Here is a 12,775-nt window from a genome sequence, read left to right on the forward strand (position 1 = left end):
ATCACAAGGTCAGGAGATCGAGACCACGGTGAAACCCCGTCTCTACTAAAAATACAAAAAACTAGCTGGGCGTGGTGGCGGGCGCCTGTAGTACCAGCTACTCAGGAGGCTGAGGCAGGAGAATGGCATAAACCCGGGAGGCGAAGCTTGCAGTGAGCCGAGATTGCGCCACTGCACTCCAGCCTGGGCGACAGAGCGAGACTCCGTCTCAAAAAAAAAAAAAAAGAAATACAAATTAAAACTGTACTGGGAGTCCATCTAGTATACTGTCAGAACTCTACAAATACTTGAAGCACTGCACTGGTGAGGCTGCATCAAGGCACTCTTACAGATGGCTGGTGGGCAGACACATTTGTGCAGTTATGTAGAGGGCAATTTAGCACTATCTCAAAATTACTAAGGCATGTATAACTTTTGACCCAGGAGCTCTACTGTAGGACATTTTTACCAGTACTCAGCAGATATATGTACAAGGTTGCTCATGGCAACATTATAACAGCAAAATACTGACAACCTGATGTCCACCAATAGGGCACTGATTAAATATTTGAATGTGCATGTAATAGAAATATTTCAGTGTTTAACACAGGTATGTTCTGTACTGATTTGGAACATTCTCCAGGATATGCTAGATGAGAAAAGGGGCAGACCAGTGTCTGTAGCATGCAACTGTTAGTGAAGGAAAGCCGGGGACAATGGCTAATAACAGTGGGCTGTACATGATTATTTTTGTATAATCTTAAGGACATAAAAGAAATTAGTAATAGTGGTTAACTTGTGTGGAGGAAGGGGGTTGAATGGGAGGAAACTGGGTGTTTAGGGTACAAGTAGGAGGGAGAGTTTCATTAAGGATGTAGACATTTTTGAGTCTTGTGCTGTGTGAATTTATTATGCAAAAAAATTCTGCGACATAATATAGTGGATAGATGGGTACCACTATGGAGAGTGTTCTGGTATATTAATTCGAAGTGAAGCTATAGGTTGGTTGTATGGTGACAAAATTAATCCTAGATTTGGCTCCTTAAAAAGATTGTATATTTTTATCAAAAGAGGGCTCCTTTAGTAAGCCAGGTGCCAATTATGGGCATTCTTTAGATTTCTAACTTAAAATGTCATTCATATGTATAGTCGTGGAAGCTTAATATTTTCTTATCTGAAAGTAATATTTTGTAGTTATTTTTAAAATAGAAGCTACATGAAGAGCGTTTGAGTTTTAGTAACATCCAGATATAATCCTTTAACTTGATTCAGCAATATGGAGACAGACTCTAGAACCAGAAAGCTTTGTACTTGTCCAATGGTAGGAAGACTTATAAAAATGAACTGTGAGGCTTGTTGATTTTTATTGGGGTACAATTTTGGTTTTGTTATTTTTATAAAATTGTAGAGAATAATGAACTTGAGAAATGAGGCTATTAAGTTAAAATTGTTTTTGAAATGGAGAGTCAGTTTCCTGTGTTCTTTTAAGCACAGTGTGATGCATTCATAAATTTATTGTAATAATTTTCACCTAATTACACTTTTGATTTAAAATGTGTAATTCTCTTTCAGAATCAATATAATCTAGCAAGAGCCCAACAATCCTATAATTCCATTGTACAGATACATGAGAAAAATGGTATGTTTAATTCAATAAGTGTTTATTGCCATTTAAGAAGTTTTAGATAATGTATTAATATTTACCGTTTTATTTTTCTGTTTTTGCTTTAGTTTCTTAAAGTACTGTTACCATAGTGAAAAAAACTTGTGCTGCATACAAAAATCTTTATTTATTTATTTTATTTTTATTTTATATTTTATTTTATTTTATTTTATTTTATTTATTTATTTATTTTTTTATTTGTTTCTTGAGATGGAGTCTCGTTCTGTCACCCTGGCTGGAGTGCAGTGCTGCTATCTTGACTCACTGCCAGCTCTGCTTCCCAGGTTCATTCCATTCTCCTTCCTCTGCCTCCTAAGTAGCTGGGACTACAGGCGCCTGCCACCATGCCTGGCTAATTTTTTTTTTTTTTTTTTTTTGTATTTTTAGTAGAGATGGGGTTTCACCATGTTAGCCAGGAAGGTCTTGATCTCCTGACTTTGTGATCTGCCCGCCTCGGCCTCCCAAAGTACTGGGATTACAGGTGTGAGTCATCGCGCCACAAACCTTAACATTGTACTTCAATCAAAATTTTTGTATCCTGTACACTTGGCCTGGGTATCTCAGAGTCAGAATCAGGATTTTTTTTTTTTTTTTTTTTTAGTAGATTAATGCATGACTCACTTTACTTACTTGAAATCAATGGTTGTAGGAATTGAGTTAAAGGCAACTCTTTATAGATTGGGGTTCTTGTTGTTACAACTGGACTGCAGTGGTTGTTTATAGGTGTGATCATAGTGGACTGCAGCCTCAAGCTCCTGGGCTGATGTGATCCTCCTGCCTCAGTCTCCCCAGTAGCTCGGACTGTAGGCACAAGCCACCATGCCTGTAAAGTATTCTTTACTTTGCTAGAAATGTGTCAGTTTGTGACTTAAGATTTGTGTTTTGTGCTCACTTATTTTAATGACAAAGCAAACTTGTCACTTTTTCAGTGATTGCTTACTTACGGCAATAGTATTCAAAACAAAATTTTCAAGCAGAAGAGAGAAACGATAAAATTTGAGGACAAGGCCAGGTTTTCATAATAATAATTTCTAGCTCACACAATCAGTAGATCCAAAGAAACCTGTGTACTACTTTGATACTTTATAGATCTTGGCATATTCATACTGTTCTAAAGTTTCATACTAAACAGTACGTAGTCTAATTTGCCTTTTTATGAAGAGCTTAGGTTTTTGTGGAACCTGGGAAACAGATTTCTTATTTTTATTTCTTAAACTTTACAACTGGCATTTTAAAAATATTTATAGAAAATGCTGTATTTGAGAGTGTGTGAGTATGTGTAAGCTTAGCTGTGATGAAAGAGTAATAGATTCAGAATCAGGAGAGATGACTTCTAGGGATTTTTTTAATCTTAAAAAATTTTTTTCTTATTTGTAAAAAATTGACACATTATACTTACTGTGTACAAAGTTTTGAAGTATACATAATTGTGGAATGACTAAATCTAGCTAATTAACCTAGGCATCACCTTACATAGTTATCATTTTTATGGCGAGACACTTTACATCCACTCTTAGCATTTTTCAAGAATACAGTATATTGTTAACTGTAGTCACCATGTTGTACAATAGCTCAAGATGGATTCTAGTCTGGCTTGCTACTAACTCTGATTTTAGGCATCATCATTTAGTTACTGCACCTGCTGCGATGGCTTCCTTGTCATTGGTGAAATGATGTCATGGCTCTGATAACAGTCCAAGTTCCTTATATTCTAAATTGCCAGGATTTTGTTTGGGGAAATAAGTACTTTCCATGAGGCTTACTTTCAAGTATAGGACTGAAGTGGAATAAAACATTCTTTTAGTCTAATATTCCACAGTCATCTTTAGCTAGAGATACCATTAATACAGAGCTCTTGTGTTGAAAACTCAAGTACAATTTATTCATAGAAAATAACTTTCTGTTGTGAAATAGCAAAATGCAGTGTTACCAATCCAAGTATAAGTTTAATTTTTACAGTAGGCCGGGTGCGGTGGCTCACACCTGTAATCCCAACACTCTGGGAGGCAGAGGTGGATGGATCACCTGAGATCAGGAGTTGGAGACCAGCCTGACCAACATGGTGAAACCCCGTCTCTACTAAATACAAAACAAAACAAAACAAAAAACATTAATGGGACATAGTGGCGCATGCCTGTAATCCCAGCTACTTGGGAGGCTGAGGCAGGAGAATTGCTTGATCTGGGAGGTGGAGGTTGCAGTGAGCTGTTTGCGCCATTGCACTCCAGCCTAGGTAACAGAGCAAAACTCTGTCTCAAAAAAAAAGAAAAGGAAAAAGAAAAAAAAAATTTATAGTAGATTTAAACACCAAAATTATGAAGAGAGACTGTAGCTAGCCTTATTACATGCCAGTTCTTCTAATTTATTTAAGAATTAAGTATTTTAACTTTTTTTTTTTTTCATTCTATTTCAGGCTGGTACACCCCTCCAAAGGAAGATGGCTAAATATGTTGACTGTTGTGTGTTTGGACTAATGTTGCTTTAAAGAAAATCTTAACCAATATACAGACACAAGCTTTGAGTGCCCCTATTACAGCAGTACTGAAGACGTTAGTTAATAGATATTTTAGTGGATAATCTGTCATCTGACATCCAGTATGAAGTTACAGCCTTTGCATTTTGCTCATTTTAGATATCTTGGACTGAGCAGTGGGGCCTTTATTGTATTTCTCCTGATAAATACACATACTGGCCACTCCTTATCTCTTTCTTGAAAAATGAACTTTTTAAAGCAGTCAAGTCAGCGTCAGGCTACCGAAGTTGAGGCTTTAGAGTAACTTTCCTATATTGAGCCCATGGGTTACAAGGATTTGCAATATATTGTTCCATTTACAGCCAATACAAGTTTAATCGATGTTCAATATTGGTTTAGAAAATTTTAAGGCCTTCTAAATCATAATAGCTCTTTCATGTCTAAAACCATTTTATGATATTGCCAAAAGGATAGGAAACCTACTCATTAAATTGTTAAACTTTTTAATGACTATGTGAAGATATGAATTGTTTCCTGAAGATAATACTCTTAATTGAATTACATTGTACTTCTTAGGCAAAGCAGTGTAAAACTCTATCAGTGAAGGCTTGCAAGTAGTGATTTCCACTGGGGCATCAGAGTCTTGCTGGGCTGAATCTGCTGCTTGTTGGTTCAGTATTTCTTATGAACAAGAGCCACAGTATAGAACTTAAAGTTATTTAAAATACTAAGTCATCTTACGTTTCCATTTTATTAACGGGATGTTGCAATCATTTGTAAACTAATAAACTTATAAAGCGATTGGCACAAGACTCCTTGAGCAAAAGCTGCGCAGTTAAGTACAAAAAGATACTTAATTTGGAGACTCTTACAGTAATTTTTGCCATAGTCAAAACAATGGCTTTTACATTGAAAGATTAATAGAAACTCTACATATGTTAATTTTTGATAGAACCTGACTCAAATCAAGATACTCTCCATTTTATTGCCTTACCTGAATCAGTCCTTTTTGGTTGGTAATAGATTTTTTTAATACACCCAAGTTTGATTTAAAAGTAAATTCTAGTTATTAAGCACTTTTAACAAGAAATCCAGAAGCACATTTTTCTGCACAAACCAGTTACAAAGTTCAAAAGTGTTTCTTATGCATTTGCTTTGAGATTCAGTTTTTAACTTTGTAAACCACATCTAAGAGACTTGTCATTTCTACATTATTGTGTGTGTTTAATTTCTTTTGATTCTATTTTGGTTAAGAGAGCAGTAAATTTTCTGGTATTCTTGTTCACTTGGTTACATTTGTATAAAGTTCTCATTGCCAGCTGCTCAGATAACAAGTGACAAGGCAGAATTCTTTAAAGCAGTAAAGTTCCTTAAGCCTAAGGCTAAATCTTGAATACATTGTTGAATTCTTTAATATCCTGATGGCAAGCAGATTGATAGCTGCACATTTGGCATGCTTTGTTTTATGGATTTTATTTTTAATTGCAGATTTATTTGGCAATGTATAGTAAATTTTGTAAACTTGCATCAAGTTTATGAATAAACCATTTAAAAATTTGGTTTGTGCTGATCATGGCAAGCAAAAAAAAGATTACTTTCTCATTTTTCCCTCATAAGAAAACTCTGCTTGATGTGTTTGTAGGCTCTATTGAGTTTCTGGAATAAGATATTTAAGGAGGGAAGTGGTGAGGGGAGGCTTGGAAGACAGGCAGATTTAACAAGAGAAAGTGAAAGAACCTGGAAATGGTCTGTAGAATAGTCACCTTTTCCTCAGCCTTTTTCCTCTTCCATTCTCATTATAAATTCAAGTGCTACTTTTTCCTTATGGCTATCCTTAGTTCACCCAGTGAAAATAATCTGCTACTTCTTAGCGTACCCATGGCCTCCTTGCACACAATTGACAGGTTATTTCACATACAAGAAGTCCAGAGGTAGGATAACTCCAGGTGTACTGTACATCTGGGCTTTGCTCTGCTTCCTTGAGATTTTTCTGTGTTGGTTTCATCTTTTGGTTGCATGTTATGTGCAGCCACCTTACTTGATTCAGAGGTAGATACGCCCGTTTTCTAGTGTCTCCTTAGGAGATGAGGAAATCTCTAAAAGCACCATCCCATCAAGCACACGGCCTCTCACCTTTCCTTGGCTACATCAGGGACCTGTGCCCACCCCTAAACCAATGGTGAAAAGAATGAAACCATCGTGATGAGTTTGCACAAATGGTTCTCAAAGCATGATTTGGGGAACACTGGAGACCCCTGAGACCATTTCAAGAGGTTTTAAAAGACTATTTTCATAATACTAAAACACTTGCCGTTTTCACTCATTCTTTCATGTGTACAAGGGAGTTTTCCAGAGGCTACATGATGTGATTTTGCAACGGATCAAATTCACAAGCAAATATGAGAATCTACTTGTCTTCTATTAAGACAGAAATTAAATATTTGCAAAATGTAAAGTGATGCCGCCACTGGTAAACTGTCCTCTCCCTGTTTTATATCAGCCACAAAGAAAGAACGCCCACTTTGAAAGGCAATCGGGTGTCGTTCAGTAGCCAGAGAATGGAGAAGGGGAGCTCATGCTCTCAAGGCACTGTCTCCCAGAGGGATAGGAGGCTGGGGAGTTTGAAGAGTTAGCTGAGGGCGCGGGGGAGGTATGAAGGGCATGCACAGGCTGGAGTTCCAGATAATCAGGCATAGTCCCTGAACATGCTGCTTCATACATCCATGTTCACGAGATGCCAGTGAGCTTGCTTTTTAGGGAAGAGGATTTTAGCATTATGTTAATGATCTAAAGGTAACCGGAGGGTGCCTCTTTATCTTCCTCTGGTATTCCGAAAGGGGAAAGGAAGCTCTGGTGTCATCTAGGCCATCTGGCTTCCTTAAGCAGCTGCGCCTATAAATAGACTAAGGAAAAAAACTGGCTGGGCTTGGTGGTTCATACCTGTAACCTCAACGCTTTAGGAGGCGGAGGCAGAGGGATGTCTTGAGGCCAGGAGTTTGAGACCAGCCTGGGCAACATAGACCCTGGGTCTACCAAAAAAAAAAAAAAAAGTCACAGCTACTCAGGAGGCTTATACCAGTGACAATGTCATACTATCCACCAGTGGGGGAAGGAGGATTTGGGAAATAGTTGTTTTCCATAAAAATATTTCGTTAATGTATAACATCTGTTTTTTAAAAAGTTAAGATGTTCTGATTTAATTTTTAATATGGTAAATATTGATAGTCATAACACACAAACTATTGGGTCGTGTCAATATTTTAGGGTGTAAAGGGTCCTGAGGCCATAATGAGAACTGCTGATTTAGACCAAGTTTCTGCCCAAGATCTGGCGATCAAATCAGGGCTCCCTTAGGAAAGAATTGGCGGGAGGAATGGATGTTAGGTGGGGACGAACCTGTGTCTGCTGTGCTTCCATTTTTTGGTGGTTCTCAGTTCGAGCATGCATCAGAATCGCCATAAAGTTTGTTAAAACATAGATTGCTGGGCCTCACCCCCAGTGTCTGATTTAGGAGGTCTGGGGTAAGGACGGGAAATGTGCTAAAACTTAGTTGTTTCCAGGTGAATCTGATGTTCCTGGCGGGGAACTGGTGCACAACTTGGGGCGTGCTTCACAGCAATAATCTCACTCAGCTACCTTAGAATGGCAGGTGCTATTTATGCCATTTTACTCATTTGAAACTTTAAACCTGAAGACTACAACGAGTTAACTAAGTTTACAAGGAATAAAGGCAGTGATTTTCACACACTAGGACAATTTTTTAAAAGCAAACACTGTCCGTTCAAAAATTGAGCTTATGCTATTTAAACAGGCATTGGAACTATGAAGAGCAGTAAGTACTACCTAGTCTCTGCAAGGAATTTGTGAATTAGAGAACGATGTAAACTCAGAAATATGGCGGTGCCAGGGCAGTGAGAAGCACACACAATTTATTTTCACTGCAGGAGGCCTCCTGGAAAGTTGCCAGGCGCGGTGGCTCATGCCTGTAATTCCAGCACCTTTGGAGGCCCAGGCGCGAGTATCGCTTGAGCCCTGGAGTTTGAGACCAGCCTGGAGAGCATAGGGAAACCTGTCACTACAAAAAATACAAAAATTAGCTGGGCGTAGTGGCGGGAGCTTGTAGTTCAAGCTACCAGGGAGGCTGAGGCGGGAGGATCGCTTGAGCCTGGGAGGTAGAAGCTGCAGTGAGCAGAGGCCGCGCCACTCCACTTCTGCCTGCCCACAGCATTAGACCAAATCTAAAAAATGAAAAAACAGTTCCCAGCGTATTATGGAACGGATGGCTTCAACCTCGGTGTACGGACTCCAGGCCAGGGAACTCACCGGCGTTGCCACGCCCACCGTCTCCGTCCGGCCGGAAGTGGTGCGGGCGCCTGCTCAGTGCGCGCCGGCCAGACAACTGTGTGCTGGCGTAATCGGGTTCCTCCGGGCCGCCGTAGAAGTGGTTCCGGCGGGCTAGTGAGGAATGGAGCCGGTGGGCAGCAGCGGCGAGCGCTGCAGCTGCTCCTCCGTAGACCCACGGAGCACCTTCGTGTTGAGTAACCTGGCGGAGGTGGTGGAGCGTGTGCTCACCTTCCTGCCTGCCAAGGCGTTGCTGCGGGTGGCCTGGTGAGGAGAGGAGGCGGAGGCGGGAAGCTTGCCTTGGGACACGCCGTGGGCATGTCACAGGCTGGCGGCGTGGGGAGAGACCCTGGGGACCCAGGGCTCTCCCCAGCTCCCTCGCCCTACCTGAGGTTACCCGCTACCCGCGAGGTATCTCCCAGCCGTGGTGCCCCGGAGGACTTCCCTGAGGGGCGAAGTTCCCCTTAAGGTTTTCTCCACATCTGGCTCTCCTTCCGAACCAGCGCCCTGACTGACACCTACCTCCCCCGGAGACTTTGTATCCGGCAGGGATCTCCTGCTGCTCCAGTGGGTGGGGGTTTGTGAGCTGTGGGAGAGACGAAAATGAACGTCCGTTTGCAATCCTTTGTGCGTTTGCGTCCCCAGCGTGTGCCGCTTATGGAGGGAGTGTGTGCGCAGAGTGTTGCGGACCCATCGGAGCGTAACCTGGATCTCCGCAGGCCTGGCCGAGGCCGGCCACCTGGAGAGGCATTGCTTGGTTCGCGTAGTAGCAGAGGAGCTTGAGGCAAGTAGCAAGGGGTGTCATGCACAGTCATTTGCAGGTTGGTGGTTCAGTCTTTTGAGAACTATTTTTTTTTTAATCCCAGTTTTGTTAATTCAAGGAACATCTTCTTGTGCCGGGGAAAGATTTTGTAACATCAGTTTTAGTGACCACACGGTAAGGATGTGTCATGATTTATTTGACCGTTCATCAAATATTGGCCTTGTAAGTATCCACATTTTCACTATTAACAACAACGCTGTGCAGAACCTTCCCTTCACCTGCTTCCCTTGAAGCAAGTTTTTGTCTGTTTTACCTGGAAGACAACTGGGTGTGTCTTGCTCAGTGTAGCACACCTAGAAAGCCAAGAACCAAAACTTAAAGCCAAATATTTCAACTTTCGATCCTGTACTCTTTTGCTTCTCTGGCCCCCAACTTCAAAAGGGGAGCCAACACCTGGAGAGATGAAGACTCGGACTGTGGAGTTGGAGGGGCTGCAGGGTGCACCATCTCTCTGGGGAGTGGAAGGGAGCCCTTTGACAGTGAAGTGCCAACCTGCTCCTCTGTCACTCTGTTTACTTTAGTACGGCTTACAGACATAACTACGGTGCAGGTGTCACAATCAGGAAATTATCATTCATACATTTCTACCATTTTATCCTCAAACTCGGTTCAGATTTTGCCAGTTGTCCCAATAAGGTTCTTCATGGCAAAAAGATCTGTTCCCAATTGTAAGTTGCTCTAAGTAAGTCATGTTTCTTTAATCTCCTTTGATCCGGAACAGTTTCACAAGCTTTGCTTGATTTTTCCAAATCTTGACACCTAGGAAAATTGCAGGCTATTTTGTAGAACATCCATCAATTGTTTCTTTGCCAGGAAATAATCACAGAAGTGATGCTGTGCTCTTTGCACGGCATCCTTTAGGTGGCATGTGATTTCCATTGGTCTCGTTATTGGTGGTATTATCTTTGAGTACTCAATTAAGGTGGTGCTTGCCAAGTGTCTTCACTAAAATCACTCTTCTGTAATGATTGTTTTGTGAAGAGATCATTTGAAACTATGTAAATATCGTGTTTCAATTCGTTTATTTATTTGTATCTGTACACTCTCGGAGTCTTATTTAATTCAGTGGGCAATAATCTGTTACTGTATTTTGGTGCTCAAATTACAACCCCCCCCCGCCACACACACACACACAGTTTGGCTAGTGGGAGCTCCTTCAGGCTGGCTTCGGTGTCTTTTTAGAGATGACTCCATTATCTTTGAGCACTTTTCTTTTTTCTGGCACAAGATGTTCTAAACTTGTCTTGGGTTTTACCTGCTTTTGTCCTGGAATTGGTCATTAAGCCCTGGCTCCTTTTGATGGAGTGTGGTATTTAGAAATCAAGGTCTAGACTCTTTTTTTTTTTTTTTTTGAGACGGAGTCTCGCTCTGTCACCCAGGCTGGAGTGCAGTGGCCGGATCTCAGCTCACTGCAAGCTCCGTCTCCCGGGTTCACGCCATTCTCCTGCCTCAGCCTCCCGAGTAGCTGGGACTGCAGGCGCCCGCCATGTCGCCCGGCTAGTTTTTTGTATTTTAGTAGAGACGGGGTTTCACCGTGTTAGCCAGGATAGTCTCGATCTCCTGACCTCGTGATCCGCCCGTCTCGGCCTCCCAAAGTGCTGGGATTACAGGCTTGAGCCACCGCGCCCGGCCAAGGTCTAGACTCTTTAAGTGTACTCCTTGCCATTGAGGGATTTGCTGCTCCAAAGCCCAGTCATTAGAGCCAAGGAGTGTATGTATGTATATACATGCATGTGTATGTATATACATCAGCATACACATATACACATGTTTACAACTATATTTCTATGTATGTGGAAACTCATGAGTTCACACAGGTGCGTCCTTTTCTAATCAAATGCAGGATGCTTTCTAGTTTTGTCTCTGCTCATATTTGTACCTCCCGTTTGGGCAAAGGGAAACTGGTTCTCATCATTCTTAATTTAGATACTACCTCAATGCCTTCTGTTTCCAGTCTTCTGTTTCCCCCTTCCTTGGGTGGTCTTTCTCCTTACCTTGTCTGGGCTCTGGAACTCTCATCCCAGGGAGCTGGCCAGTATCCAAAGGCAGGCTTGTAGAAAACTTTTCTTCTCTGGTGCTTTGTCCCAACTCCTGCCATTTTTCCAGAAGTTTATCATTTGGAAAAATTCAAAATGCAAGCAAGCTTTTCCTCAGAAGTGTTCTCTGGAGCATCGTTTATAATAAGGGATACTAAAACCCTAATGTTAATTTAATAAATAAAGCTATTAAATTATAAACTGCAAGTGCATTAATGACAAGAGCAAATGTTGATTTTAAAAGTGAAAACAGATTATAAAATTATATATTTAGTATCATCTGAATTATTAAAGACCAAAAGGGAGAATAGAAAAGAAAGCCAAAATAGCTTTTTTTTCCTATTGAATGTTTTTAAAAAGTTTTCTCTCTGTGGTCATCGTTTTCAAATTTTTACCACAACAGGCATTATTTTTCTATAGCTTTAAGAGTTTATACATTGTAGTGGCTGTTAATAGCCAGACAGACTAAGGTATGAATCGTAGCTTTGGCATATACCAGCGGTGTGACTTTGAAAAAGCTACTTAACCTCTCTGAGCCTTAGGTGCTATCTCCGTAAAATAAAAAGAAAAATAATAATTGTCCTGTGCCCTTATAGAGTTGTTGTAAGGATTAAATAATGAAAAGGTAATGCATATAACACATTACTTATAGTACCAGGAGCATCAGTTCTCCATAGATACCTGTTAAATATTCTTTCATTAGTATCATTATTAAAGTTCACATAGTTATAGTAATGCCCTTAGAGGAGTTCCTCCATTGTAGTAAACTGCTGGTGAGACAAAAACATGAAAACTCTGTCCAAATCATACGTGCTGTTTATTTGTGTTTTCCAAGTTATCTAGTGGACATGGGTACTTTTATAGCCATAAAGAAAGTTGATTTAACTTTTCTATTAGAAATATTTTAAAGTCCGCCCGGCACGGTGGCTCATGCCTATAATCCCAGCACTTTGGAAAGCCGAGTCAGGCAAATTGCTGGAGGTCAGGAGTTAGAGAACAGCCTGGTCAACATGGTGAAACCCCCGTCTCCACAAAAATATTAATATAAATATTTAAAAATATTAAATACTTAAAAATATCAAATATATAAATAAAAATATTAAAGTACAAAAATTGGCTGGGCGTGTTGGTGCAAACCTGTAATCACAGCTACTCAGGTAGCTGAGGTAACAGAATCGCTTGAACTGGGGAGATGGCGTTTGCGTGAGCCCAGATTGCGCCACTCCAGCCTGGGTGATAGAGTGAGACTCTGTCTCAAAAAAAAAAAGAAAAGAAATATTTTAAAGTCCGCCAAAAGCTTTATAAAACAACTTGCCATTTGTAACTTCTTTGAACAGTGGAATGTGGTGCTAGCTGTCTTAACTGTGCTCTGAGAACATTTCATGTTGAGACTTGTTGTGTCACTTCTTCTAGTGTGAATTAGGAAGGAAAATTCAGCAGTTGTTTTTCAGTGGGTGCCA

At 40.6% G+C, this 12,775-nt stretch overlaps 2 protein-coding genes across 12 annotated transcripts in view; both read left to right on the top strand.

The window, feature by feature from the left end:
- The window catches only part of UBE2Q2 (ubiquitin conjugating enzyme E2 Q2), a 61,626-nt gene extending 55,953 nt beyond the window's left edge, over window positions 1-5,673 (top strand). For 9 of the 11 annotated variants that reach the window (XR_002727803.1, XM_023197618.2, XM_023197617.1 and 6 more), the window contains 2 exons: window positions 1,552-1,618; window positions 4,056-5,673. Coding sequence is in view for 10 of the 11 variants with exons in the window: in XM_023197618.2 (XP_023053386.1) it covers window positions 1,552-1,618; window positions 4,056-4,087 (99 nt within the window). In the remaining variant the exon portion in view is untranslated. The remainder of the gene's footprint in view (window positions 1-1,551; window positions 1,619-4,055) is intronic. The other 2 variants (XM_023197622.1, XM_026449261.1) reach the window with 1 other exon arrangement.
- A 2,514-nt stretch (window positions 5,674-8,187) lies between these two features.
- The window catches only part of FBXO22 (F-box protein 22), a 31,823-nt gene continuing 27,235 nt past the window's right edge, over window positions 8,188-12,775 (top strand). The window contains exons 1-2 of the mRNA XM_023197616.2: window positions 8,188-8,723; window positions 9,102-9,240. Coding sequence (XP_023053384.1) covers window positions 8,581-8,723; window positions 9,102-9,240 — 282 coding nt within the window. The 5' untranslated portion in view covers window positions 8,188-8,580. The remainder of the gene's footprint in view (window positions 8,724-9,101; window positions 9,241-12,775) is intronic.

This window comes from Piliocolobus tephrosceles, chromosome 6, assembly GCF_002776525.5.
Source record: "Piliocolobus tephrosceles isolate RC106 chromosome 6, ASM277652v3, whole genome shotgun sequence".
NCBI lineage: Eukaryota > Metazoa > Chordata > Mammalia > Primates > Cercopithecidae > Piliocolobus > Piliocolobus tephrosceles.